The 27225-nt window shown below is 43.9% G+C and overlaps 1 protein-coding gene across 2 annotated transcripts in view; it reads right to left on the reverse strand.

Moving 5' to 3' along the window:
- Window positions 1–27225, reverse strand: part of LOC131592838 (exocyst complex component 4) — a 292946-nt gene that overhangs the window by 251038 nt on the left and 14683 nt on the right. For both annotated transcript variants that reach the window (XM_058864649.1, XM_058864650.1), the window contains exons 2-5: window positions 25441–25630; window positions 21804–21998; window positions 7161–7345; window positions 5591–5700 (exon numbers count right to left, since the gene is read on the reverse strand). In XM_058864649.1, the coding sequence (XP_058720632.1) occupies window positions 5591–5700; window positions 7161–7345; window positions 21804–21998; window positions 25441–25630 (680 nt within the window). The remainder of the gene's footprint in view (window positions 1–5590; window positions 5701–7160; window positions 7346–21803; window positions 21999–25440; window positions 25631–27225) is intronic.

A 27225-nucleotide genomic window follows, 5' to 3' on the forward strand; every position in this document is an offset into this window, starting at 1 on the left:
CAACTGGATGCAGAACTATTCCTGCTCAAAGCTCTGCTCCATCACAGACCTTTCACCCCACAGAACTGCAAAGGACTTCGTGGCTGCAGGCCTGGTCTCTGCTCACTCTGTTATTGTTATTTGCTAGTCTCCAAAACCCACAGCAAAACTCAGGCCCAGACACAGAAAATGAGCTCTTTGGAACCAGACCTGTGAAAAAACACAGGTTTTTCCTGAGAAATGCTACAGGAAGAAAGGCTTAACCTATTCTTTTTATTTTTTTAAAAAAGCCCTAAATACCTTGTTTCTGTGAGTTGAATGCAGATATTTCCCAGCTCAGCAGCCTCTCAGAGGACAGGTCTCGTCATGAGGCTGCACCCCCTCTGTAAGCAGCCTGTAAATTATTCTTAATATCACACAATGAACACCCAAGAGGAAGGAAATGGAGCTGTAGCCAAATGTGAGGACAGCATTTAAGAGGAGTAAAAGCAGCAATCTTGCTGAGAACTCTGCCAGCACACTGAGACAAACACTCTTCCATTTTCAAAAGAGCAAACCAATTTCCAGCATCCTCAAATAGTCAGGACATTGATTTACATCTGTTACAAACAAGAGCAAAGTGAGCAATTCGATATCTGGGAGCTGCACACAGGTCTGGAGGCTCTGTCAGATCTGGCTGTTTGATAGAACAGTGGGATCCTGTTTTCACTGTGTTCCTGCACATTGTCCCTGTTAAACAGGAGCCCTGAGTAGCTTTGGGGTCCCATTTATCTGTGAGATCTGACAAGATCCCAACCCTGGGTAACTGAGGACGTCCTTTCTTCGTGTCTCGCACTTTAAACATCTTCTCCTGCCATTTAATGTCATCAAGGGGCTGTTTGACCACAAAGCTTTGGCCCAGGAACAAGCTCCTGCTGTCCCTTTCCTCTTCCAGAAAGGCATCAAAGGACCCAGGCATTTATTACGAAGCTCACCTGGAAAATTGCAGCCCCACGTGCTGCTGCCTGTGGGCAGAGGAGTCTGTGGGTGAGGAATCCCTGTCCCTAGGGATCAGCTCTCAGAAGGGAGAGCTTTATTTACTCACAAACTGGGAATATGAATGACTTTGTTATTCTTTGGGATCAAGAAGTTATTCTTAGCTTTGATTCTTGGAAGGAAGTGGTGGGAGAGCAGATGTCCCACCTTGGACTGTCAGAGGGCAGATTGGGGCTGTCCAGGAGCCTGGCTGAGACTCCCTTGGAACCTGTCCTGGAGGAGTCCAGGAAGGCTGGACATCCTTCCAGAAGGAAATCCTAAAGGCACAGGAGCAGGCTGTCCCGACGAGCCAAGGGATGAGCAGGCAGGAAAAAGACCAGCCTGGCTGGACAGAGAGTTTTTACTGGATTCAGGGGAAAAGGAGAGCTCCTGGCCTTTGGAAGATGCAGAAAGGCAGCTCAGGAGGAATAGAAGGATGTTGTGAGGTTGTGAGGGGAGAAAATGAGAAGGGCCAAAGCCCAGCTAGAACTAAACCTGGTTATTGCTGTAAAGGACAGTAAAAATATTTCTATAAATACATCAGCAGCAAAGGTGGGCCAGGGAGGATCTCCATCCTTTGCTGGATGTGGTGGAAATAGTGACAGAAGGAAGAGGCTGAGGCACCAAATGCCTTTTCTGTCTCAGTCTTGAACAGCAAAACCCTGCTGGGGAAGGCAGGGATGGCCCAGAATCCCACAGGAAGCCCCAGAATCCAAGGGAAATGGTCAGTCCACACCCCCAGGACACTCACAGGTCCCTGGGATCCACCCAAGGGCTCTGCAGAGCTTCTCAAGCCTGCAGCAGATCAACTCCCACCCAGCCCAGTGTCACTGCTGAGCGTGTCCTGGATCCCCTCACCTGATGGAGCACAAACAGCTTTCTCCAGGAGAATGTTCTGGGAAACAAAGGCTTGGCCAAAGTCTAGGCAGACCTGACACATCCACAGCCTTCCCCTCATCCTCCAAGGGGGTCACTTTGTCCACAGAAGATCAGGTTGGCCAAGCAGGACCTGCCTTTCCTGAACCCTCTGACTGGGCTGGTCCTCTTGTCCTGACAAAGTCTGCAAACTTCTTGTGAAGCAGAACATTTAAATACATCTTAGCAAAAGCCTTCTAAGACAACAGCTTGAAGGAATGATGATTTTGACAGATTCTCTAATAAAACTGCAGCCATTTTCACAAATTTTTCATCACCATTTTTCACCTGAAAATGCTCAACTCTGTGTTCAAGCAGGCAAAAGCTGAGCCTGGGTTAAAGTGGGTTAAACCCCTAAAAGCTGAACCATGTGCACCACTGATTCCTCACCTCCAGGAGCTTCTCTGATCCCTGCTCTGATGATGCCCTACAAAAACCTCTGTTCCAATTGGAATTCGTTTGCTCAGTGCTGCCATTTCCCAAGGAACCAACCTGCTGCAAGGAGCTTTTTAATAGCTCTGCTCTGATCCCTAAAAAGCCAACTTTGGGAACTCATTTAAACAAAGCAGCTGAAAAAAAAGACTCTTGGGTCTTGTTTTTCATTCCAGTGAACGGCCAAAATTTGCTGCTCCTCGTTACTGAGGGTTTCATTATCCACGGGTTTTTATGGGAGTCTTGTAAAATTTAATGCACTATTTTCCATGATTTATGTCCTTCTGGTGATATCCTTTGTACCTTCAATCCTTCCAGAGGAAAGCACACCGGTTCCTGGTGGCCCAAAGGCGTGATTTCAGATTTGCAGGAACATCACCTGCTAATTCCTGGCGCTGAATCCTTGTTCTGACACGTTCATGGAGCTACAAATGGGCAGTTCCTGCAGAAATGGGTCCTTGATTTGGAAGATTTTGGGAATTTTCTGTTCTGCATCACTACCAACCCCAGAAGAAAACCCACTTCAAAATCCTCCTAATCTCCACAAGCATGAAAAGCAAGTCTCCAAATAAAAAGGAAAAGTGCACTGTAGCCAGTTATTTGATGTTGGGACAACACACAGGAACAACTCATGGAATTATACAGAAACAGCAATTATATGTTACTTTCCTGGCTTTCACCACACAGATCTAAAATCTCCTTGATTTTCCCTTTCCTTCCCCAAACACACCCCCAGATCATCATGTTTTAAGAGAAGATGATAAAGGCAATTTACCCAGCTGCTGTCAGATCCTCAGGTGAGGTTCATAAGAAGAGAAGAAATATTTTGAAGATTTATTGAGTGTGTTTGGAGTAGAGGCACCCGTGACAACGAACTGGCACAATGGCATTTTTTAGATTCACCCTGAAAATTGAACATTGCAAGCTCTGGCTCCTGCAGGGATTCTGCAGCAGCAGGTTTAGAGGTCTCCACGTGTTGTCACAGAAGTCTCTGGTTCTTGAAGAAAGAGAGCCAGGAATAGTTCCCAAACCTGACCTTAGAACCACCACACTGCCTGGCCCTACAAACTCTTTTTTTCTCCCAAGAAAATATTAATACAAATTAGCAATTCAGCATGAAATCTACATATGCCACCCACAGCAGTATTTATTGTCACCACCAGCTCATCTTCTGCTGGATTTCTAAGAAGTACTGTCCCAGTTTCCCAGGAAAAGGCACTCTTGGGTTTGTGAGCACGTTTTAGAGTTCCAGGAAGAGCCTGGCAAACCTTCCTAAATACCCTTCAGAGTACAGAAAGTTCAAGCAGAGAAACACAAATTTATTTCTCTGAACTGGCATGAAGGGAAAGCGTTACTGGTGAACTGCCACATCTCCAATCCTCAGGTGAGCATTACCGAAGGGTTTGTTTGTTTTACAGGTGGCAGGAACAGCTTTAATTTCCTTATAAAGATTCTACAGCACAAGGTAACATCTCCCCTGGGAAGGGAGAGCAGGAAGGACTCCAAATTTTGGCATCAGAGCTGGGATGGGATGAATGAGTCAGTGCCTTAGAATGACAGCCATTAATATGCACAGACACTTTGTTTCATCAATAAAAAGCCAAAGAACTTAAGTGACTACAGGCAGAAACAGCTTTTGTTATGCATACACATAAGTTTGAAATTCTCTGCTAATTGTGCAGTCCTGGAAAAGGCTACTTTTAAATAAAATTACACGGGGTGGGGAAAAAAATCTACATAAGTACATTGTGCACTTGAAGCAGAACCATATGCAGATTTTATGCCGATGAAATGTTTTCTGTTAGAATCCACATCTTTGCCAGGCTGAGGGACACTTGTCCAGCACTTCACTGAGTGATGCAGAGCACAAGGAGGAGCCAGGGAAGAGATTTTCTGTGAAGAGCAAGAGGAGATCTGCAAAAACAAGATCAGGAGAGGCATCTCCTGCTCGGTCCCCCACCCCTGAGGTGGGAGATTCCCATCAGCTCCGTAACTTCAGACCTTTAGGGCTTTATTACTATACAGAAGAACAGTATTTTAGGGGGAGAAAATAGCAGACACTATAAATATCACTAGAAAATGAGTATTTTAACATTTAGAGGGGTTGGAACTACATGGTCTTTCAGGTCCCTTCCAAATCAAACTGTTCTATTTCCAGTGGTGATGCTGGGATTCAGGTTTTTGTGGTTTATTTCCTCAGTTCCTCAAAATCCTGTGATCTTTTGTGAGAAAATGGAACTGAACTTCCCACTGATCACAGAGCAGAACAAAAATTCTTAAGTTTTTTCCTCAGAATTTTCATATGGGTCCTCTATTCCAGATTTTGAGTAGCCAGGCTGCAGTTTCCAGCTCTGGAAGTTTGTGACTCCTCATAAAACTCCAGGATACAGAAAAACAGCCCCAGGCACCAAGACCAGCCTGGCAGGAGCTGAGCTGAAGAACAAAACCCGTCCAGGAGCAGAAGATAAGAGTAATCAAATGGAACAATCTCGGAGGCAAGTGTGACAAAACTAGAAACAAAAGGACAAAAGAATTAATAAGGCTGAAAAGAGAAGGGAAGATTCTCTGCATTTGAGGAATACTGAAACAGTCAGGTTTGAAAGGGGGAAGAGACTGGAGGTCACTTCTGTATTATTCATCAAGGACAACCCCACTTATTAATCTCCTGAAACAATACAAAGATTAATTTCCCCTCCCTGCAGCCCTTCCAAAGGCTCAGACAAAAGCACCAGTGAAAGAGTTTTCCTCGGTGTTTGTTGCAGTAACACGAATAAAAGATCAGCCCCAGATTATTCCTGTGTACAGCCAGACCTTTAGTCAAAGTTACAAAGCTCCCACAAGGAACAGATTTGACCTTTTGGCTCCCACATAATAAAAAACTTGAGTAATATCTACACGAACCTGGCTGCCTGCAGTAAATAATGCTGAGGAAACCTCCTCACAGAATGAACCCACTGCAAACCTCTGCTGCTCAGGATATCAAGAACACGATCAAGGTGAGAACAGGCACAGGAAACTGAGTGTATTTAACTGAAGCTGGTGGGGGTTAGGAGAGAGAAAAGATCATTTTCCATGAGGAAGAAAAGTAAGTTCTGCCCCTGGACACAACACCCCCTCGTTCTGTGACACTGCACAAATCACCTCCCAGGATTTTGTTTCCCCTGAGCCAACAGGGGATGATTTGCCTCCTCCTACTCCAGCAAAATCAGCTGAAGAACTACAAATGAATATATATGGCTTAAATACTCACTGCTGGAGCTTCCAGGAGTACTGAACTGGGAAGTCTCAAGGAATTTCCGAGGTGTAGATAAATTTGTGACATCCATCAGAGGCACGGGAGAGGCGTCTTTCACAAGGGACCTGCGTGAGAGGACAGAATTAAACAGTTAATTATCATTTACACTATTTATTCACAACAAATAATCCCCTTATTCCTTACATTTTAAGCCTAAGAAATAGATGTTCCCATTTCCATGCCTTCTGTCAACTTCTCAATCCTCCAAACTTCTTTATTCCCACCAGAAACCTCCACCCTTTTTCCTGCCCTTGACGTTCCTGTTCTGAGCACACCCATGTGCATCCCTTCCCAAATGAACCTCCTTACTCAAAAATTAAAACATTTTCCACTTGGCTATTTTCATCATAAATTCACATTGTATTAGTTGCCAGAAATGTGTCACACTGCCCCAGCTGCTGGATGTGGTGGGGTGACACAAACAAGAAATCATTTTTTGGAGAAAGAAATGTGGAAAGCTCCTACAGTGGAGCTCAGGATGTTTGCTTCGAGGTCAGAATTGATGGAAATTCATGGAAACATGAAAAAAACAAGGTTCAGGCTCGGTATCCTGCAGAAGAACCACCCAAAGCAACAAGCCAGCCTTGCTGCAAGAGTTCCTGTTATCAAATATCCACAATGTACATCAGGGGAAGTGAAAAAAAAAAGAGAATCCAGAGTAAAAGAAAGGTCCCTGTAGCAGCCACACAAAAGTGCAGTTAATTAGCAGTGTCCCAGTCTGGGAACACCAAAGCTTTGTGGCTGTTTTTAATTAAGAAGATGTGTAAGGAAGGGACTGATGACTTGCTAGCAACCCTCCTTGGTAGAAATTTCAATTTCAATCAATCCTTTCTTTCATAAATTTGTTTCATGCAACTGGCTCTCCTGCCTAGCATTTTGGGCAAGCAGAATTTTATTCATTCTCACAATAAAAAGCTAATTTATCTTCTCTCTGCATCTCTATCAATGGCTCCCCTTTTGCTCCCCACCTCTCCTACTCTGCAAAAATTATCTCCCAATATTGTGTCTCTCTTTTCCAGCCACTTTCTTCCTTCCACGCAACAAGAATTAGCAAAATCAGGAAAAAATAGCCTGCATTAACTGAATTTCCACTGACCACAGGCACCAACCAGGTAAGAAGTTTAAAACACCTTTAAAACACCTTGGAAACATCAAAACCAACCCATTTCAGCTCAGAGACTTGAGCATTGTGGCCTCCACCTCGTCACCTGATGGTTGGTGGCGAGGCTTTTAAAACTTGGATATTTCCTAGAAAATGAGCAGTTTTTTCCTGTCCTGAGCCTCATGATCATGACATTTGTAGGGAAGGGATAAGACCAGAGAAGGGAGGAATGCAAAAAGGAGCTGTGGGAAGCAGCAAAACCCCAGGAGAAGCACCGCGGAAAGCCAAAGAACGCAAACAAATCTGAATTTTCTGCTCTCCACAGCCATGCTGAGGGATTTGCACTCCAGAAATGCAAATTTGGGGTGTGAGCTGCAGTCTGTGTGGCAGATTTGGGGCTGGGGGTGAGGAAGGCTGTCCCACCCGAGCCTGGCTCTGTCCTTGCCGCGCTGCCCCACGCGGTTGGTGGATTTGATGTAGAGGTGGCGGTGCAGCTCGTCGATCAGCACCAGGTGCAGGTTCATCTTCTTGCTGTGCAGCTCCAGCCTCAGGTCACTGAGCCCCTCCACCTGCAGGAGGGGACCCTCCAGGGAATCCACTGCTGACACCTGGGGGGAAAACAGGGGATGATTTTTAGTCATCAATTCGTTCAACTCTCGCCATCAATTCGTTCGGTTTTGTGATTTTCCTCTTGGAGTCTCTGAATCCCAGGATGATTCTATCCTTAAAACCCTTCTAAAGCAGAAAATCTTGAAGTAATATTTCTTTATTCCCAAATTATACAGAAGGGTCCAACATCCAAATAATTCAGATTTAATGTGCAGCCTTCAAATATTAAGCATGTGTATAAAACAAGTTAGTGAAAACACAGTTCTTTAATAAAAATCAAAGCATGGTTTATCCCCAAATAAGAGGATTATTAAGTAGAAAAGTGTTAGAAGAAGATAGTGACAATGGTGTTTGATGGCTGTTATTCTTTCCATTACAGAAACACCAAGAAAACCATTATTCCAAATTCTACAAATGGGGAGAAAATGGCTTAAATTTAATTTGCTTAAAGTCATGACTGAAAAAGCTTAGGAAGCCTCATCCTTTAGGCTGCACAAGGTTTATGTCCTGTGGCCACACCATTTGAACCTCTGAAATAATGACCAGCTGACATCCCATGGGCACTGAAATTTCCTAATTTCCTTTTTTATCCTAAAAATAAACATGGAGAAAACCCAAACACAGACAAAACCCACCAGGAATGACAAATCAGTGCCTAAAAGCAACACTCCCTCTGTGCATCCCTCCCAGTTGGTTTTCTATTTAGCAGAGATTTCCAGTTACTAATAAATAAATGATGGCATCCCTCTGCAGCTTCCAAACTCTCAGTGCTGACGTTGTAAGAAATTGGAAAGAGCATGTTTGGCATGCAGAAGTTGAAAATAAAATTTAAAAACCCCGTTCCCTGCTAACTGAGGAGGATGCTGTCAGTGAAGTAAGACATTTGCTTGCACTTCAGGATCTCGGTTCAGAACAAACCTGTCAGCCAAACATTAAAAATTAAAAGCAAAGATACAGTGAGGATCCAGCCCAGCCCAGGGCTGCTCCCTCAGTACCAGTAAATATTAACTCTGCTGAAAGAACATCCATCACCAGCAGATTCCTTTGCTGGCCCAGGAAAAATCTGGGATATCCATGGGACAGCCAGGCTTTTTATATTAATTTTTAAATCTCCTCACTTGACACACAATACTGTCCATTCTCTTTTTTTCCCATCATCATCCATCTGGGAACAGCTGGGGAAGTTTGGCCACCTCACGTCACAAAACCACCCCAAAGATGAAGGAAAATCCCAATTTCCTTTTCCCCAGAGGAGGTGCCAGAGCTCACACAGGTGGAGCAGCTCAGCAGACACCACGTGGGGAACTCTGGCAGAAGTGGAAGTGTTGATTCCTCTCTTCTTCCTTTGGCAGGTGGAGCTGAGCCCCAAATTTCCCCATTCCAAAGGCACTCTGCTGAAAGAACATCCATCACCAGCAGATTCCTTTGCTGCCCTCCAAGCCCAGAAGAAAACTGGAATATCCATGGGACAGCCAGGCTTTTTATATTAATTTTTAAATCTCCTCACTTGAGACAAAAACTGTCCATCTTTGTGGGGAATTCTGGCAGAAGTGGAAGTGTTGATTCCTCTCTTCTTCCTTTGGCAGGTGGAGCTGAGCCCCAAATTTCCCCATTCCAAAGGCACCTGAACCTCCCCATCGCTTCAGGGGAGCTGGAACTGCCCTGGGAGCTGGGCCAAAAATCCCACCAGAGCAAGGACCAGGAGCAACATTTGTCATACTGAAAAACTGAGATGAAAAAGCAGCCAGAAAAAAAGTGAAATCCAGAGCAAAGCAACATTAAAAAAAATTCCAAGACATCCAGGAAAAGTTTTCTCTGAAACGCGAGGAACGGGAACTTTAACTTTCCCCTCAGCTCTGGTTTTGTCCTGCCAGTTCCTAAAGAGTTTGTTGCTCACATATTAAGGCCAAAATACAGCTCTCAAGGACATCTTTTAAGGAAAAAAATGGAATATTCAACCATTTATTATACTCATACATATATATATATATATATATATTATATATACATAGGCGTCAAAGGAAGGACTCCAGTTAGGTTTAGATGGCAGCAAATATAAATATTATGCTAAAAACCAAACCAAACCATTTCCTTTCTGCAGTTCTGTTCACAGAAAGATGATTTAGGTCCTGATAACAAAGCAACACCCAGGATTATATTCCAGAATAAAAAATATGAGATTAAAACCTTTGTGTGCTGGATATACCAGCCCAGAACTGCATAAGCAACCAAAAGGAAGCAAAAACATCAATAAAAAATGCGCAAAATTAAATATACACAAAAGGCAGATCAACAGTGAAACTTTAGAAGAAACTTTTTTGACTTTAAGCCCCCACTCAGCTCCTAACACACCAAAATTTGAATTATGCAAGAGATGCCAATCAGCTTTCCCTGGTTTTTAACACTCCCATCACCTGCTGGCTGCATCCAAAAGGACTAAAATATGTGGAATTGGATAGAGAGAGGAAGAGTGAACTGGAGCAAGACTCCAGTTAATACTGATAATGGAAAAGCAGCCCAAGAAAACCTGGAAATGAGATGTACAGAAGGACTACACGTGGTTCAAGGGTCCAGAAAAAGCAGCTGCTGGTCCTTCCTGGCTCTTTTTTCTACACACACAGCTCAGTTAAACGGAAATAAAGTGATTTCTGTTTGTTTTGCTGCAGGGGGATCATGGCATTGTGTTAGATTAGCTGGACAAAAAAGATAATTACAGGTAAAAGAGGTCCCCCACATGAACCTTTTGGCAGGGGCTGGGGTGCAGAGAGGAGCCACAGCAACAGAGAGCAGCTGGAAAAGGAATCAACAACAGCCAAGCTGTTATTCTTGTGGAAAAAAACTGCTTTACAATGAGCAAATTGTACCAAAAGAATGGGCAGTCCCCACCAGCACCTCCTTTAATTCTTGAATTCAGCTCTCTCTCCCATTGAAAGCTGCTCATGAACACACAATAACTGTAATTTAGTCAAACACTAATTAAAATATTGGCCTGGATTAGCACAGAATTTTGCTTAGATGATCTGATAGTAATTCCTGATGTTCAAATCTTCTTATCTCTCTCTACTTATTAGTACCTACAATAAGCAAAGACCCTTTAGGAAATAGAGATGAAATAAGCCTGCAAAAAGAGCTGTGCTTTGTTTAAGCTAAAAATTGCAAGTTTATAGAAAACAACCGTGGCACCAGCACCATTAGGCAGCTTGTTTAAAGGTCACAGGCAGTTTATAGCAGGGCTTAATTGCCTTAAAAAGAAAACACAGCTAAACACTTGCTTAGTGTAACAGGCAATTTGGAAGGGTTTAATTCAGCATTTTACAACAAACAAGAACCTAAGTGCTAACAAGGTATTTGTCAAAATTCTTTCTTTCCTGACTTCAGCCAAAGTTTTCCAATCTGCTTACAGTGAAATCTATTTATTCCCTCAAAGGTTCTGCTGAACACCCACAGGCCTGGAGTGAGCAGAGATAAAGTGAAAAGTCTCAGTTAGATGGTTTTCTTTCCAGAGAGAGGAAAAAAAAAAACCAAAATAATGATAGAACCATAAAATCATGGAATGGTTTGGGTTGGAAGGGACATTAAAGATCACCCAGTCCTCATGGGACACCTTCCACTATCCCAGGCTGCTCCAAGGCACATCCAACCTGGCCTTGGACACTTCCAGGGATGAGGAATCCACAGCTTCTCTGGGAAAACTGTGCCAGAGACTCACCACCCTCACAGGGGAGAATTCCATCCTCAATTATTTATTATTTTACTAGAAAACCAAATCCCTTCTGGCTGGGAAACCAGTCTGTTCTGAATTTAGACAACAGATATGAAAACATGAACACACAACTGAGAAAGGTTAAAAGAAAACAATGCGGTGGGTCATAATTCAGGATAAAAAAAAAGTCGTACACAAACACAGTCTGACAAAAGGGAAAAAGCTGAGCCCTCAGAATAAAAGAGTAAATAAATAAGCAACAGCCCAGAAGGTTCCAGCCGCCTCGCTAGTGAATACAACAATTCTGACATTTAAAAGGAGAATTGATCTGCTGCTTTTACCAGGGACTCATTTTCACAAGGTACAGGAAAGGAAAATGACTAAAAACCAGCTAAAATAAATGTAGGCAGATCTAAACAAGCAGGTCACTGAATTCCATTTGCACTTGACGTGCAGGAGATAAGGACTGAGCCTGGAAACTGCTGTGGAATGGGAAAGTCCTCACACTGCAGCTTTTGGGACTTGGCAGTGGGCAAAGAGACACAAATGCTGATCCCTGTCTTCCCTGGGGGACCCTGGAATAGAATTCCTAGAGCAGCCCCTGGATCCCTGGAAGTCTCCAAGGCCAGGGGGGTGAGGGTTTGGAGCACCCTGGGATAGTGGGAGGTGTTCTTGCTCACGGGAACTGGATGAGTTTTAAGGTCCCTTCCAACCCAAACCCATGAACCAAAGTGCTGTGAGACGCAGAAGAGCAGCAAGAAACACTCCCAGGTGCCACACAATTCCTGTGTCACACAATTCCTGTGCCACACAATTCCTGTGTCACACAATTCCTGTGTCACCCAATTCCTGTGTCACCCAATTCCTGTGTCACCCAATTCCTGTGCCATCCAATTCCTGTGCCAGCCAATTCCTGTGCTACACAATTCCTGTGTCACACAATTCCTGTGTCACCCAATTCCTGTGTCACCCAATTCCTGTGTCACCCAATTCCTGTGTCACACAATTCCTGTACCATCCAACTCCCATGCCACCCAATTCCTGTGCCTCTCAATTCCTGTACCATCCAATTCCTGTGCCACACAATTCCTGTGCCACACAATTCCTGTGTGACACAATTCCTGTGTCACACAATTCCTGTGCCTCCCAATTCCGGTGCCACACAATTCCTGTGTCACACAATTCCTGTGTCACACAATTCCTGTGTCACACAATTCCTGTTTCACACAATTCCTGTGCCATCCAATTCCTGTGCCTCCCAATTCCAGTGTCACACAATTCCTGTACCATCCAACTCCCATGCCACACAATTCCTGTGCCACCCAATTCCTGTGCCTCTCAATTCCTGTGCCTCCCAATTCCGGTGCCACACAATTCCTGTGTCACACAATTCCTGTGTCACACAATTCCTGTGTCACACAATTCCTGTGCCACACAATTCCTGTGCCATCCAATTCCTGTGCCACACAATTCCTGTGTCACACAATTCCTGTGCCATCCAATTCCTGTGTCACACAATTCCCGTGTCACACAATTCCTGTGCCTCTCAATTCCTGTGCCATCCAATTCATGTCACACAATTCCTGTGCCTACCAATTCCTGTGTCACACAATTCCTGTGCCATCCAATTCCTGTGTCACCCAATTCCTGTGTCACCCAATTCCTGTGTCACACAATTCCTGTGCCTACCAATTCCTGTGTCACACAATTCCTGTGCCTACCAATTCCTGTGCCATCCAATTCCTGTGCCTCGCAATTCCTGTGTCACCCAATACCCATGTCACCCAATTCCAGTGCTTCCCAATTCCTGTACCACCCAATTCCTTTGCCACCCAATTCCTTTGCCACCCAACTCCTGTGCCACCCACTGCCTCGGCACAGGAGCTGTGACAGATTGAGCAAAAGCCGTGGAAAAAAGCAACTTGAGAAAAGAGAGGGGAGTAAATAAAGCTGTTGGACATGATTCATACCTGGAGAGCAGTGAGAAAACATTTCCTTCAGCAGGGTTTGTTTGTGTTCTCTATTTTTACCCACCTCAAAACTCCAAATCACTCGTAAGTTTATTAGCAATAAAATAAGTAAGGAGCCCCTGAATTTAAGGCAGCAAAATTCCCACATTTTTGCTGGACAATGCAGGTAACCACAGAAGAGTTGGAATCACAGAATAACACCCAAAAGGCACTTGGAGCCTCCACTGCTGGCAACACTTAACGAGCAGCTGATTAACTTAAGCTCCATTTATATCTTTTAACCCCAACCTCGACACAAGTTTTATCAAGGCTGTGTTTCAGCTGTAGATTTGTTGCAGTATTTCAGCTGCAAGGTGAATCAGGATGAAGCTGATGGCCTTTGAGGATGGGCCAGCCAAATAATGGGATACAAAGAAAACTTAAGAAATCCAAAGGCTGGGAATTGTCTGCTACCAAATTGCCAAGGTGAGAGGTGGCATCAAGCCCAGCCAGTAAATAGGAATTAGGCAGGATGACCCTGAACTCAAAAACCACCCTGGTGATCCTAAAGCAGAGAATCTTCAGGTAAAATGATGGGAAACAGGAAAAAAAGAGATCAGGGATGATATTCCTGACTCCCCAAAAACAGGAGAAGGAGCAAAGGAACCCAGGGAACGAGGATTAATGAGGAGCTGATGGACAGCACTGGGATGAGTTCTTTGTGCCATGATGGATATTCAGGTGAGGGAAGAACTTACTCCCAATTTTGTTCACCTGTAAAAATCTTGTAAGAATCAACAAGCAAAAAGCAAAGAAAGAGCTATAAATTATGATTATGGTGCCTTTGCAATATTTTGGGAAGAGCTGAACTCACTGCACAGCATGAAAGGATTTGAAAGGGGGGGAATGACACAGATGACTGCAGCTGAGAGGGGGAGAGGTTTGGAAAATCATTTTGAGAGATTCTGAGCTAGACACACAAAAAAGGTGCTCAGTTTACAGGAAAACAGCTCATCCTGGGACAAGCAAAGTGATCTGAGGGGTGAAGGAGTGAAAAAAATGTACAAACAAAAGTAAAAGGGTTATTTTGGGCAAACCTGGTCTGAAACACCTTAACACAAAGGACAAATGGCTTTTGTTTTTCTCAAGTGTTCCAATGGCAGTGACCAAAGACTGTTTTCCCTCTGCAAACTTTTAAATATTTATAAAATTATGTTCCTCACTTGCTGTCCTTTCCTCCAGCTACAGAAATTTAATTCTTTTGCATTTGCCTCAGTCACCCATCAATCATTCTCCTTCCTCCTCCACTCGCTGTAATTCATCAATGCCTTTCTAGCAACAAAGTGCTGGAACCAAAAGTGGTGCTCAGGGAAAAGAGGGGCTAAAAACAAGAGGTTTATCCAACTGCTTACTTGGACCTGAACACAAATTCTGCAATTTCTCCACCAGTACAGACAAATGACTTCCCTGAAATGGCAGAATTATCTACTGGCATCAAAGAATTACCCAAGATTTTTCCCTTTCACTTCTCATTTCCATTTTCATCCCAAACGTTTCAAATGCTTTAGTAAAAACTGAATTTATTACACCTTTCTGTCAGCCTTAAAGCTGAATTTTCAAAGTAATTCAATCAGATTTATCTGCATTATTTTACAGTGCCCATAAGCCTTCAACAATTTTTTCATGGTGTTGCTGCAACGTTTTACTGGGGATAAAATTCTGCCTTACACCTCAGAGTTTAAAAAAGAATTCCAGAAAACTGATGATTGCTGGAAAAGCATCCTCTGTATTCCAACTCTGCCCCACCTTCATCACAGCCTGATTTCTTATTAAATAAACTTTCACCAGCTGAAATGAAGGGTTGGTATTAGCAGAGGCAAGAGCCCCCTGATGATGCTCTGGAGAGGCCCTGAGGAGGAGCTGGGGTCAAGCACTTGGCCATGCAAAGGAGGCAGCTTTAGGTACTAAAACTTCATGCAAGAGACTGCCCTGATAATGCAAATTTCAGCAGGAAAAGAATGAGAGGAAGTCATTGAAGGTGTTTCTAAGGGATGGCAATTTATGTGAATTATGTGTTAATTAGAATTAGAACAAAAATGTGTTCTAATGTGTTTAAAACTAGCCTGAAGTTTATTTAAAAAATAATCAGAGCAGCATTTGAAGAAAAAATGGGAAAAAATTACAGAAGAGAGGTGAAAAGTGATCTAAGAATAAATATCCCCAGTTCTTCTGTGTGAACCTACCAGGATTCTACCAAACTCAACTGGGACAAAGCAAATGCCCTCAGATCCTCCTGGTGTGGCCCCAGATCTTTCACCAAACACACAAAACCCATGAGTTCCATGGTTCTGGGAATCTCTGGAACATATTCCAGGTACAGGTGGAATGAATAAAATTAACAAAAAACAAGGTGTCTCTTTCTCACCTGTCCCTCACCCTAAGAAATCAGCATTTGCCAATCATTAACAATTAATAGAAACCTCACATGAAATGAGATACAACCCCAGAGACATCACTTCTCTAAAGAGAATTTCAAGCAGAGCCAAAATTTAAATTTACCTATAAAGGCACTTCTACAGAATCCTGAACAAACACAGGTCTCTTATTTCCACTCACTTAATTCCAAAATATAAAACTCCTCCATGGCAGCACCTGAATCCCAGCGCTGCACTAAGGAATGCAGAAACAAAATGAAAGTGTTTTTATTGATTTTCCTGGTTCCAGCTGAAAGGCAGGCAGTAAATAAAATGCAGACTGAGAACTGCACTGCTATTTTTATTTATTTCATTATTCCACGCTACTTAAGGTGTAAGAACTCTGCTCACTACAAGGTGTTTTTAATTGAAAGATTCTCCTTGCGCCATCCTGAGGAAAGCCACAGGAAATAAAAATGAAACATCTCAGCCATGCCCAGGGCTACAAACAGCTCCTGTTTTCCAGGGATGTGGTGTCACTCCAAGAGCTTTTCCAGAGGATTAATGTGGAGTGCACAGGAAGGTGAGGAGCGCTGGAGGTTGCTGAGGAGGATGAAGAATCATGGAATTGTTTGGCTTGAAGGGACCTTAAAGCCCATCCAGTGCCCATGGGACACCTTCCACCATCCCAGGGTGTTCCAAACCCTGTCCAGCCCAGCCTTGGACACTTCCAGGGATCCAGGGGCAGCCACAGCTTCCCTGGAATGAGATGCTCATTATGGGATGAGTAAGAAGAGGGTAAATATTTTGCACACAGAGCAAAAACCACCCTCAGCTCCTGAGAAAACATTTCAATATTTTAAAGCCTTTGTTTGACTCTGTTCCCACAGCCAGTGGGGTTCCTCACTGTTCTCCAGGGTATCCCTGCCCTGCTTAATTTCTCCTCTATCTCTTTCCTGTGCCACCTCCATTTGTTTTCCAGGAGAAGCTGTGGCTGCCCCTGGATCCCTGGAAGTGTCTGAGGCCAGGCTGGATGTGGCCTGGAGCAGCCTGGAACAGTGGGAGGGTTTAATGTCCCTTCCAACCCAAACCATTCTGCAATTCCATGATTTCTGCACAGCATTTCCACTCATGAACACCCCTTCCACTTCTGCCCCTGTTGTCATCCAGTCACTCAGTTGTGTTGTAAAGTCCTGCCTTTAAAAGAACAAAATCACTTTTTTTGTAAAATGCCAAATTTGCAGTAAGAAAGTGAGCAGCTCCAAAAAACCCTGCTGCTATTACTCACATCAAGAAAGCAGAGCAGGAGATGTATATTATTATTTTCCTGACATTAAAAACCTGAAGTTTAAGTCTTTAACACTGTAAAAGAAATAAGAGTATGTGTTGGAGCATTCCCTGCTTCTGGAGAAATAAAATAGTGACAGTTTTTGATTTCCTGGGAAAAGGACACAGGAGAAGGATGCACCCATGAGGAAAACACAAATTCCTCACTCTGCAACACAAGGATGGGGGGAAATCAAGTGAAAAATAATCAAAGGGCTCCATCCTTCCTTCTTCCCACCTTCATTCTTCCTTCTTGTCTTCCTAATAAATAAAAATTCAGCTGGAAATAGCAATGATCCTCCCTTTTATTCCATGGACAGATTCCTGCAGTTTCAGTGTTTATTACCTGCCACAAGGGCAAATCCAGACACAAAACCAAAGTAGCCTAAGGAGTTTTTATTTCACTCTATGACATGACCTTGAATTACTTTATTCAACAATATTTCTTCACTGTTTTCAGCATTTCAGCTCTTAAATTATAGAAACAAATGGCAAATATTAAGTTTTACCTATGGGGACCTCATGGGTCAACAGTGGAATCAGAAGAATTAAAGTAACAGCAGAGATCTCCACGATCTTGAGCTAATTAATGTATTGATTACTATGCAGAGCATAATCAATGCACAGTGCTGGGAAGACTGGACATGAAACTGTTTCCTCCAAGGGTGAATCTCCTGTCCTGCTGCTGATCTCTGCTCTGGCTTCTGGTGGTGTGGAGCATTCCCAAAACAACTCCTCTGGAAGAACTTGGATTCCTCATTGTAGCAGCCAAGCTCAGGCTTCCAGGGAAGTGACATCAATCTGTCCCTGGCCCCTGCTCTGCTCCCCTCTCTGGAGACTGGTCTTAGGAAGTTCCTCCTGGGTCAGAATTTCCCCTCAACAGCAGATCACAGAATTTTGGAATTGTTTAGGTTGGAAAAGAGCTCTCAGACCATCGAGTCCAAGCATTCCCAGCACTGGCCCATGTCCCCAAGTGCCACATGCACATGGCTTTAAATCCCTCCAGGGATGGGAACTCCACCACCACCACCCCTTTCTGTGAGAAATTTTCCCCAATATAAACCTGACCCTCCCCTGGCCCAGCCTGAGGCCATTTCCTCCTCCTGTCCCTGCTCCCCCCAGCTGCCCCCTCTCCTGCCAGGGAGTTGTACAGAGCCACGAGGTCCCTCCTCCCCAAATCCTTTCCTTGTTTTACATTAAACAAAAACCACCCACAAATGGCTGCACGTGCACTCAAGTACCCCATAAAAGTGAATATTGCTGCCAGTAATTCAGAGTGTGAACAAACAGCTCCGTTTCAGGCAAACGTACAAACTCTCTCTATAAAAAAGGCACATAAAGAAATGGAAAATAACTAAAATGCATTCCAGCTCAAAGAGGTATTTTATCTGTTCCAGACATTCCCAAATTCTCCAAAGCTTCACAATTCAAAGGATGCTAGAAATGGGTTCTTTTAGACAACCTGTAATGTGCAATTATAGGACAGCAAACCTGATCCTACTGCCTGTGCTCCAGGAATTATCAAGATGCTGGAGGAACACACAACGGGAACACCTGATATTTGTGTGCTGCTCTGGCTGGATACAGAATCAGAAAGAAAAAAAAGCTGTCACTTAAAAAAAAAATTAACTTCATACAAATGTAAACTGTCACAAAGCACCTCTGCATTGTGTTTATCCGACTGGGAAAAGCTGCCAGTCTTTTATTAACAATCCTTGCCTGCATTACTCAGTCACTGCACATTAGAACCAGCAGCTGGAGAGTTTTGAGTGATAATGAAACCTGTAACAAGCCATCCTCAGCCGTCTTTTCCAAACAATAAGGGAATTAAAATTTCAATTTAAATGCAGAGGTTTGAAACACGCTTCAGTGGCAAAATTACTTCAATTAATGTGAGTGGAATACAAAGAGCAGGCTGCAGGGATGGGATGCAGCAGGCTGGAATGATGCCTTTGGAGGGATTGCATCCAGCCAGCACAGGGCTGCAAAGGTCTGATTCCGACTGTATGGATCACAAGGCTACAGGAACAGCATTAATCAGGGCTGCAATTGCAGGGTGAGGGCTACAAACTCCTTGTCAGGTCACTCTGGGCTTTTCCTGAGCCACCAGCAGCTGTTTACCTTGAGGAATGAAACCAAAGGACAGGCAGATCTATGGACACTGCGCCTCCCTGACACATCAGTAATGATTTTACATAATGTTCCTATCATATCAAAGGAGAAGGGAATTATCCTGCAGCCAGTGAGTGATTACAACATCACAGCCTCGCAGAGCTGTGTTAACACAAGATGGCAAAAGCCAATGAGCCTGCAGTGATTTTTGGCCAGGGAAAAGCTCCAAATGCAGGTGAATTACTGTTTCTTTATACAGGCACATTTGTCTTCAAATGAGAATTGCAAATGTCAATGAGTGGCTGAAATTGAGTGCTCAATTTCTACTTGAGGTTTCTGAGCATTCCTTGATGTATATTCAAAAAAGCCCATGAACTAACAGCTGCTTTTTATATCATTATTATTTGATTTATTAGAAAAAATTTACTATGCTGAAAACAAAAAAACAACCAAACAGAACAGCAACAGAAATGCTGCAGAAATCTATAAATCAGACAGATTTAATGCTGTCTCTCCCTCACAGCCACAGGCAACTTTATCCAAGCACAGACATTTATATACACATAAGTGCTCCTATTTAAAATAAACGTACACAAAATATTGCAAACCAGTAAGATATCAAATACACCGGCTGAAAACCATTTCTAAAGCATAATGTATGAGAAATCTGAAGCAAGGTTATTTTTCTTCTTACACTTCTTAACAGATTTCGAATAGGAAATAGATTACTTGTCTGGAATTTTGAAAAGATTTTTTTTTTTAATTTAAAAAGGAACTCACAAAAAAAGCCCAAACCAAGCAAAGTGGTGAAAAAAGAACCAGCATTTCAACTCATACTGATGGCTACTGTGAGTATCATATTTTGGTACCTACACTGAACACCCTTAATTTACACCTCCTTTTTCACATCTGGCAATTGGAAATACCAGGTAAAAACCACACTTTGATTCTGGAGCTGTCCAAGGCCAGCTTGGACAGGGCTTGGAGCAGCCTGGGACAGTGGGAGGTGGAAGTTTGATCACTGGATGAGGTTTGAGGTCTCTCCCAACCCAAACCATTCCATGATGCTGTGACTGCAGCAGGGCTGGCACAGGAGGAGGAACAGAAAAACAAAAGGGAGGTGATGGCAGAGTGAAACCAGACACGAGGATGTGACAGCAACAGCAAAAACCAGCTGGGGTCCACAGGCCATGGGAGGGTGGGATGAGAGTGGCATCCAGCTGTGGAAAATGTACCAGAGGGAACAAGGTAAGTTTTACAAAGTCATGTTTAAGTTAAAATAAGATAAAGCTAAAAGGAAATTAAAGTTCAGGGTGACAATTTCCAGCTTTTCCTTCTGCAGGGTAATGACTTATTAAAAAAAAGTGAAGAGACACAGCTAAGAGAAACAACAAAGGACAGTAAAGTGGAAAAAAACCAACAAAATAAGCAATGAAAAGATGGCCTTAAAGGCACTGTCTGGCAAAAAGGAGTAAGAAACAGAGGAAGAGTAAGAAAGTCTTACTAAGTAAGTAAGAGGAAAAGAGTAAGAAACAAAATGCTTTTGCCTGCACTTTTAACCATAAAATGGTTCAGGACAGAAAGGATCTCTGGAGAATACCAAATCCACTTCCCTGGTCAAGCATGGAGCCATGTCCAGTCTGGATCTGGAAATTTTCCACAGAGGGAGACACCAAAACCTCTCTGGGTCTATAGAGCTTGAACTTATTCAAGTGCTCAACCATCCCCACAGTAAAAAAGGGCTGGTTTAGGGTTAAACTGTTCCCTGTGTTTCAGGCTGTGCCCATTCCTCCTTTCTCCTGTCCCTGGGCACCATCAAGGAGAGTCTGGCTCTGTTCTCTTTTCACCCTCCCATGTAACAATAAAAATCATCAAAAACATCTCCCTGAGGATTCTCTCAGCCTCTCTCCATGTGAGATGCTCCTTAAACATCCCTGTAATCCCCCACTGGCCTGGACCCAGTAACTCCATCTGTCTTTACTGGAGAGCCCACGACTGGACTGGGCACTCCACATGTCAGGACTGAGAAGAGAAAGATCACCTCCCTTGTTTTTAATTCCTAGGAGACAGTTCCAGGTAAGGAAGGATTGGAGTCTGGTGAGGAAATGTGCTTGTTAAGTTTAGAAAATGAAAGAAAGATTGTTATTAGAGAAGTGCAGGAAGCTTCTAAATTCCTGCACAAGACAGGAACTGAAAAGCAAGCTTATAGAAGAGATGGAACTGAAGAGAAAAAAACACTTGAAGGAAGGAAGAAAAGGAGATGAAACAAGGGCTGGAAGTAAGCAGAAAGGATCAAAAGGCCTGGGAAAAGAAACACAGTCACAAAACCAAGTAGGTTGCAAAAGATGCCTGAAATCATCAAGTCCAACCTATGGCCAATCCCACCACTGAGTGCCACATCCAGTCATTCCTTGGAGACCTCCAGGGGTGGGGACTCCAAACCTCCCTGGGCAGCTCTAATAACCCTAATCACCTTTTCTGTGAAGAAATTCCTCCTAATGCCCAACCTAAACCTTAAGACTTTGTTCTCTCAAAAGAATTTCCCCTCTGAATAATGACCAAAGTTGTGAGTGCATTCTGGGAGGAAAGAGGAGGGACACAGGAATTCCTTCTATAATAAAAATGGGTTTGAAATAATTGGTAAGATTTTAAGAAAGAAGATGCTCCAGGCAGGTGGGGGGAAAGGGGGGAAAAGGGGGGGAAAGGGGGGGAAAGGGGGGGAAAGGGGGGGAAAGGGGGGGAAAGGGGGGGAAAGGGGGGGAAAGGGGGGGAAAGGGGGGGAAAGGGGGGGAAAGGGGGGGAAAGGGGGGGAAAGGGGGGGAAAGGGGGGGAAAGGGGGGGAAAGGGGGGGAAAGGGGGGGAAAGGGGGGGAAAGGGGGGGAAAGGGGGGAAAAGGGGGGAAAAGGGGGGAAAAGGGGGGAAAAGGGGGGAAAAGGGGGGAAAAGGGGAGTACCAGCATGTCCGTGGCGTTGAGGTAGCGCTTGCTGGCCATGCACTGCTCCAGTTTCTGAGGGACCTGCTTGATGTTCTCAATCTCGTCCAGGAGGTTCAGGACGTGCTTGTGCTCGATGCCCTCGATCCACAGCTTGCGCAGCTCGTCCCGTTTGCAGTGCAGCAGCATCTTGCAGGACAGCAGGTTCTCCTTCACCTGCAGCAGCACAGCAAGGGTTAATTACATCTGCCCCTTTAACTGAGAGCAGCCCTTCCCCACGTTTGCTTTATTAGGAATTCCAAAAATATCACCAGGCTAAAACCAAATTTGATTTCCTTCATAACTGCCTTGGCTGAGGAGAACTTTTCAGACCCTAGAAATTGAACTCTCATACTGAAATGTTCTTTAATACAAGTTTGATACCACTAGTGAGAATTTAACTGAAGCACCACAATGCAATTAAACACCAGATCCTGTTAACCACAACCAAGGCCATTTCCCAAAAACAATTCAGTATTTTGGCCAACAGCAAGAATCCAATTTTCTGTGGAAGCAAATAAGCCACCAATAACTTTCCTGGTGCAAACATCTTCCAGCTGCCTATTAAACCTTTTGGCAGCCTCCTCCTTTCTCAAGTTTGGTGTTTTTTCTCTGAAACAAGTCCAGCTAAGAGTAAAGTAATTTTACCAATAACTTGAGCATTACCAGTTTTTTTGGAAGAGAAGATTTAATCAGAACATTTATGAGTCCAAATCAGCATTTCCATTATTTATCAAGCCATTTACAAACCCTTTAGTGCTGCCATGCAGTTTGGTTCTAAGCCTCATGCCATCTTCCAAGTGGCAAAATCCCTAATTTCTCTCAATTCAGGCAACCCTAAGAGTTTTCCTTTTCCATTCCCTCAATTCACAGCATTCCCTGCTTTCAGATTTTCCCTGGTAAGGTCAGTGTAACCTAGCTTTTCCTGCATAATGCAAATCAACAATCCGTGGAAGCAATTAGCAGCACAGCTTCACACATTGCCTTCACAGCACTCTTGTTGTGTGAGAAGTTATGAATACTTGGGGTCCAACCTTATCTCAGGCTGAACTCTCACTGAATTACACATGAAGAGAGACACTCAGAAGGAGCCCTTCAATTTATTTTTAAATAATGAGCCTTTAAAGCACTCCACAAATCCCACTTCAGCTGCACTTTCTCCTACCTTGTTCACCTGAAGGCAGTTTAAAAAAAAATATTGATGAAAAACACATCACTGGACCAAAACTGGACACTGGTAAATAACAACAGCTCCATAAAACAGCCTCTGTCCAGAGGCAGGAGAGTTTGAGATTTCAATACTGCACTCCAAAATGTCCTTCTGAAAAGAGAAGCATGGAAAAATCCTCAGCCAACAACAAAAAACTCCATCTAAGAGTGTCCAAAAAGCAGAGGCAAACTAAAATACACACAGAGATCATTTCACATCTAATCCCTGTTCAATACATTAATTGGAAATGTCTCACTGACCTGGCATAGCTTCATCAGTGGACTGCAGCTACAGAGAGCCAAATTAGGTCAGAAGGAATTCCAGAATTCCAGGAGGAATCTCACCAGACATTCCTGCTCCTGTCCCTACAGGAAAGATCATTGACTCCATCCACATCTGGAAGCAGGGCAAGGAATGAACAGATCTTTGAAAAAAACCTCCCCTTGGGAGCCCAAATTGCTTCTGCTTCATAATTCAGTTTTACAGAAGCAACACCTCAGTAGCTAAAATCAAAACTAAACCTTTCCCACCAGTAATTCACACAAGAATTGACTACAAAAGGCAGATCCACAGGAGGATCTGGAATATCTGTCACTTGTACAATTCCCACCTTGCACAGAGGGGAACACGAAGAGCAAGCCTGGGAGTGTAACACAGATTGATGACAAACCAGATCTGGGGCCTCCTGTGAGATTAGGTCAAAACCACTTCAATACATATTGACCAAAACTAATAAGCAAACTTAAATACCAAAAGGTCCCTCACCCTCACCGTCATTCTTCTAGGTGGGACCCAAAGGTCACACCACTCTCTGCTTGTGTTGACCTCTGCAAAGCTTTGCACACTGTGTGAAACCAGGCCACTGCCTACAGTTGATTTCAAATTTAGTGGAATTGATCTCTGCTTTCAGAGTGCTGAGCTTTGTCCATAAATCCTGGAATGAACTCTTACCCTTGGAAAGCAGCAGAACGCTCTCATTTTCTTTGAAAATGTTAAATGAATTTTCAAAGTCAGAAGGGTCAGTACCTAACGCCACAAGGGTAAAAATCTGCTGCTCCTAAAGCACTGCTGGGAAAGGTTTTAAGCTGAGACTTCCACAGAGTCAGAAGGAAAAAAAATGAAGTTAGAAAAATTTGGTGCCTGGTTTGCAAAGTTAAGGTACAGCAAACTGCACAGGAAGTGCAAGATAGGAGCCCAAAGAACTCATCTGATGCTGCAGGGGCAGAGCAGCTCTAACAAGTCCCCAGCCCCGAGTGCCAGAGTTATTTACTGACACCATACCCAAGTGTGAGCACTCAAAATGCAGAAGGATTTGGGGGCACAGGGTTCATAGGCATTCACACAACACAGCTGAGCTTGGAAACAGCATCAAAATTCATATTCTGTGAGCAAGAAGCAAGCTGATGAATCACCCAGACTATTCAGGAGGTGGCTGGAGGCCAAGATAGCAAAACATGAAAAGATGAGATGGAAAGGTGTGAGCTCAGCAGCCCCAGAGACTTCAAAACCCTGAGAGCAACATGCCCAGACAATAAATGAACAGGGGCACTGCAAAGCTTTGTGCTTCACATCCACCTCTCAGTTTGACTTTTAATGACTCCTGTTCTCAGTGAGATCCTACAGAAAATGTTGCCAGTAAGACACAGCTTGGGACAATGGTCCTGTGGTGACACACAGTCACTGCTGTTCAGGCCTAGCTTAGAATTACGATCATGCCAAGATGTGGGGTTGAAGGGAACTTAAAAATCATCTTCCAACCCCTGCCATGGGCAGGGACATCTCCCACTATCCCAGGCTGCTCCAAGCCCTGTCCAGACTGGCTTTGGACACTCCCAGGGATCCAGGGGCAGCCACAGCTGCTCTGGGAATTCCAGCCCAGCCAGCAATTCCTTCCCCAGATCCCATCCATCCCTGCCCTCTGACAGTGGAAGCCATTCCCTGTGTCCTGTCCCTCCAGGCCTTGTCCCCAGTCCCTCTCCAGCTCTCCTGGAGCCTCTCCAGGCCCTGGAATGTGCTGGAAGCTCTCCCTGGATCCTTCTCCTCTCCAGGGGAACATTCCCAGCTCTCCCAGCCTGGCTCCAGAGCAGAGAGGCTCCAGCCCTGGGAGCAGCTCTGAAGTCTCCTCTGGACCTGTTCCAACAGAGTTGGACACATTACTCCAGGTGAGAATTCAGCAGGAATTTAGTGGTAACAGCACTTTCTCAACTCAATTTTTATTCCATTCAGAACGATGACGAAAAGCTGGAAAAACAGGGAGAAACAAAAGCATTGAACGGCAGCTTGGGGCTTCCATCACCGACGGCTACAGGTAACAAAACCACCGATAAAACAACAGCAGCCAGGAAAAAAAAGGAGATTTTCAGCTGTGGAGCTGACACAAACACAGCAGCACTCAGGGCTGGCTCTCACCTGCTTGATCTTGTTGCGGGAGTTGGTGATGCGCTCGGTGATGCTCTGGTAGGTGCGGATGGCCGTGGTCAGCTCCGTGTAGTGCTGCACGATCAGCTCGTCCAGGTCGCGGTCACACTTCTCGTACGCCTCCTCCAGCCGCCCCTTCTCGTTCTCCCGGTCCTCCACGTCATCGCTGCTGGATAAAGTCCTGAGGACACCAAGGTGGCAAAAGTTATTTGGAGTTTAGTCCAGCGTGGCTGGTGCTCGGTACAGATCAATGCACTGTGAGAAAATAAAAACCATCAATATTGTGGTTTATTACTCTGCCACTTTTCAAACCCCTTCAGAGCTTTTTTTTTCCCCCATTTTCAGGTAAAGTTCTCTATTGGTTATCACACTGCCAGACAGTCATTAATACAGGCACAACATAACACCTGAAATATTTCTTGATTTATTATTTATGAAGTGCTATAAGGAAAAAATCCTGACTTTAGTCATGGGTATCAGTGGGACTTGTGCAGTGCTGTATTTCCTGTAACTTACTGCCAAAGATAAGGGGTGTCACAGGGACACAGAGAAATCTACCACAAATCTATCCAGGTCTTCCAATATCAGTTTTCAAACATACACCAGTACAACAAGAAAAGGCCCCATGATCCTATTCCCCCTCATCAATTAATTATTTTAAGATTCTTTTTTATTTTTTTATTGAAATAATTAAGTTTGAGATTACAACAAAACTGCTGAAAACCTTGTGAAACTGGCCACAGCTCAAAGCTTCTTGATGTCACTCCACATTTCAAGAATCAATGAAATCTTCCCCTTCTCCCTTTGAGAGGATAAAAATCCCAGGAAGAGCAGCAAGAACCTTTTCCTGATATCCAACCTCAACGTCCCCTGACACAGCCCCACGTACCTTTAAAGTTCCTGCACATCACTGAAAAAAGGTCCCTCAGGACCTGTCCCTGTCACAGGGAGCAGAGATTGGAACTGCCCCTCCTGAAGAAGCTGCAGCTCCCATGAGTCTCCCTTCAAAGCAGCTTCTTCCAAAGTATAAAATTCATTGCAACATTTCAAATTCCATGCTGTATGGTAGCTACAGAAACAGGAATCCTTTCTCATGTTATTGCATTAATGTTCTACACCCAAACCTTTTTAGTTGTGTCTTAAATCAGCTTTTCACAAAAAAAGATTTTTTAAAATATTATATTTTAGCCAAAGCTCTTTAAAAAGGATCTGAAAAGTGAGAACACTAGACAAGGTTGCTTGGGGCCCAGAAAATATAAATTTTAGTGAAAGGCTTCCTGCCCATGGCAGGGGAGTTGAACCAGACCATCTTCAAGTCCCTTCCAATCCAAACCATTCCATGACTCCAAAATGAAAATCACGTGCAAGGCTGGCAGAAAGTCATCCTCTGTTAAGAGCTCTTGCAGATAAATCCATTTTCTTTGTGGAGAACTGCTTATTTCTGCTGGAAGAATGTTCTTCAGCATGGTTACACTGGACACGAGGAATATCCTCCTCAGGAATTGACATTTTGTTTGGGTTTGGAGCCGTGCAGGATTGCCTGTCCCAGCAGTTAATGAAAACATCCATCCTCTCTGACCTGCGGCACAGATCACAGCAGAATCCTGGATGGAGACAGACAAGGGAGCAGCAGAACCAAATTGGCCCAGAGCACAGACTGGGAAAGTTCATTGTTTTAATCAAACAAAATTCAATTTCACAATTTTGGATTTGCCAAAGAATCCATCTGCAGGGCCAGCAGTTGGTTACAAAAGCTGAAGATCTCTCTCCAAAGCT

This window comes from Poecile atricapillus, chromosome Z (genome assembly GCF_030490865.1).
Source record: "Poecile atricapillus isolate bPoeAtr1 chromosome Z, bPoeAtr1.hap1, whole genome shotgun sequence".
Lineage (NCBI taxonomy): Eukaryota > Metazoa > Chordata > Aves > Passeriformes > Paridae > Poecile > Poecile atricapillus.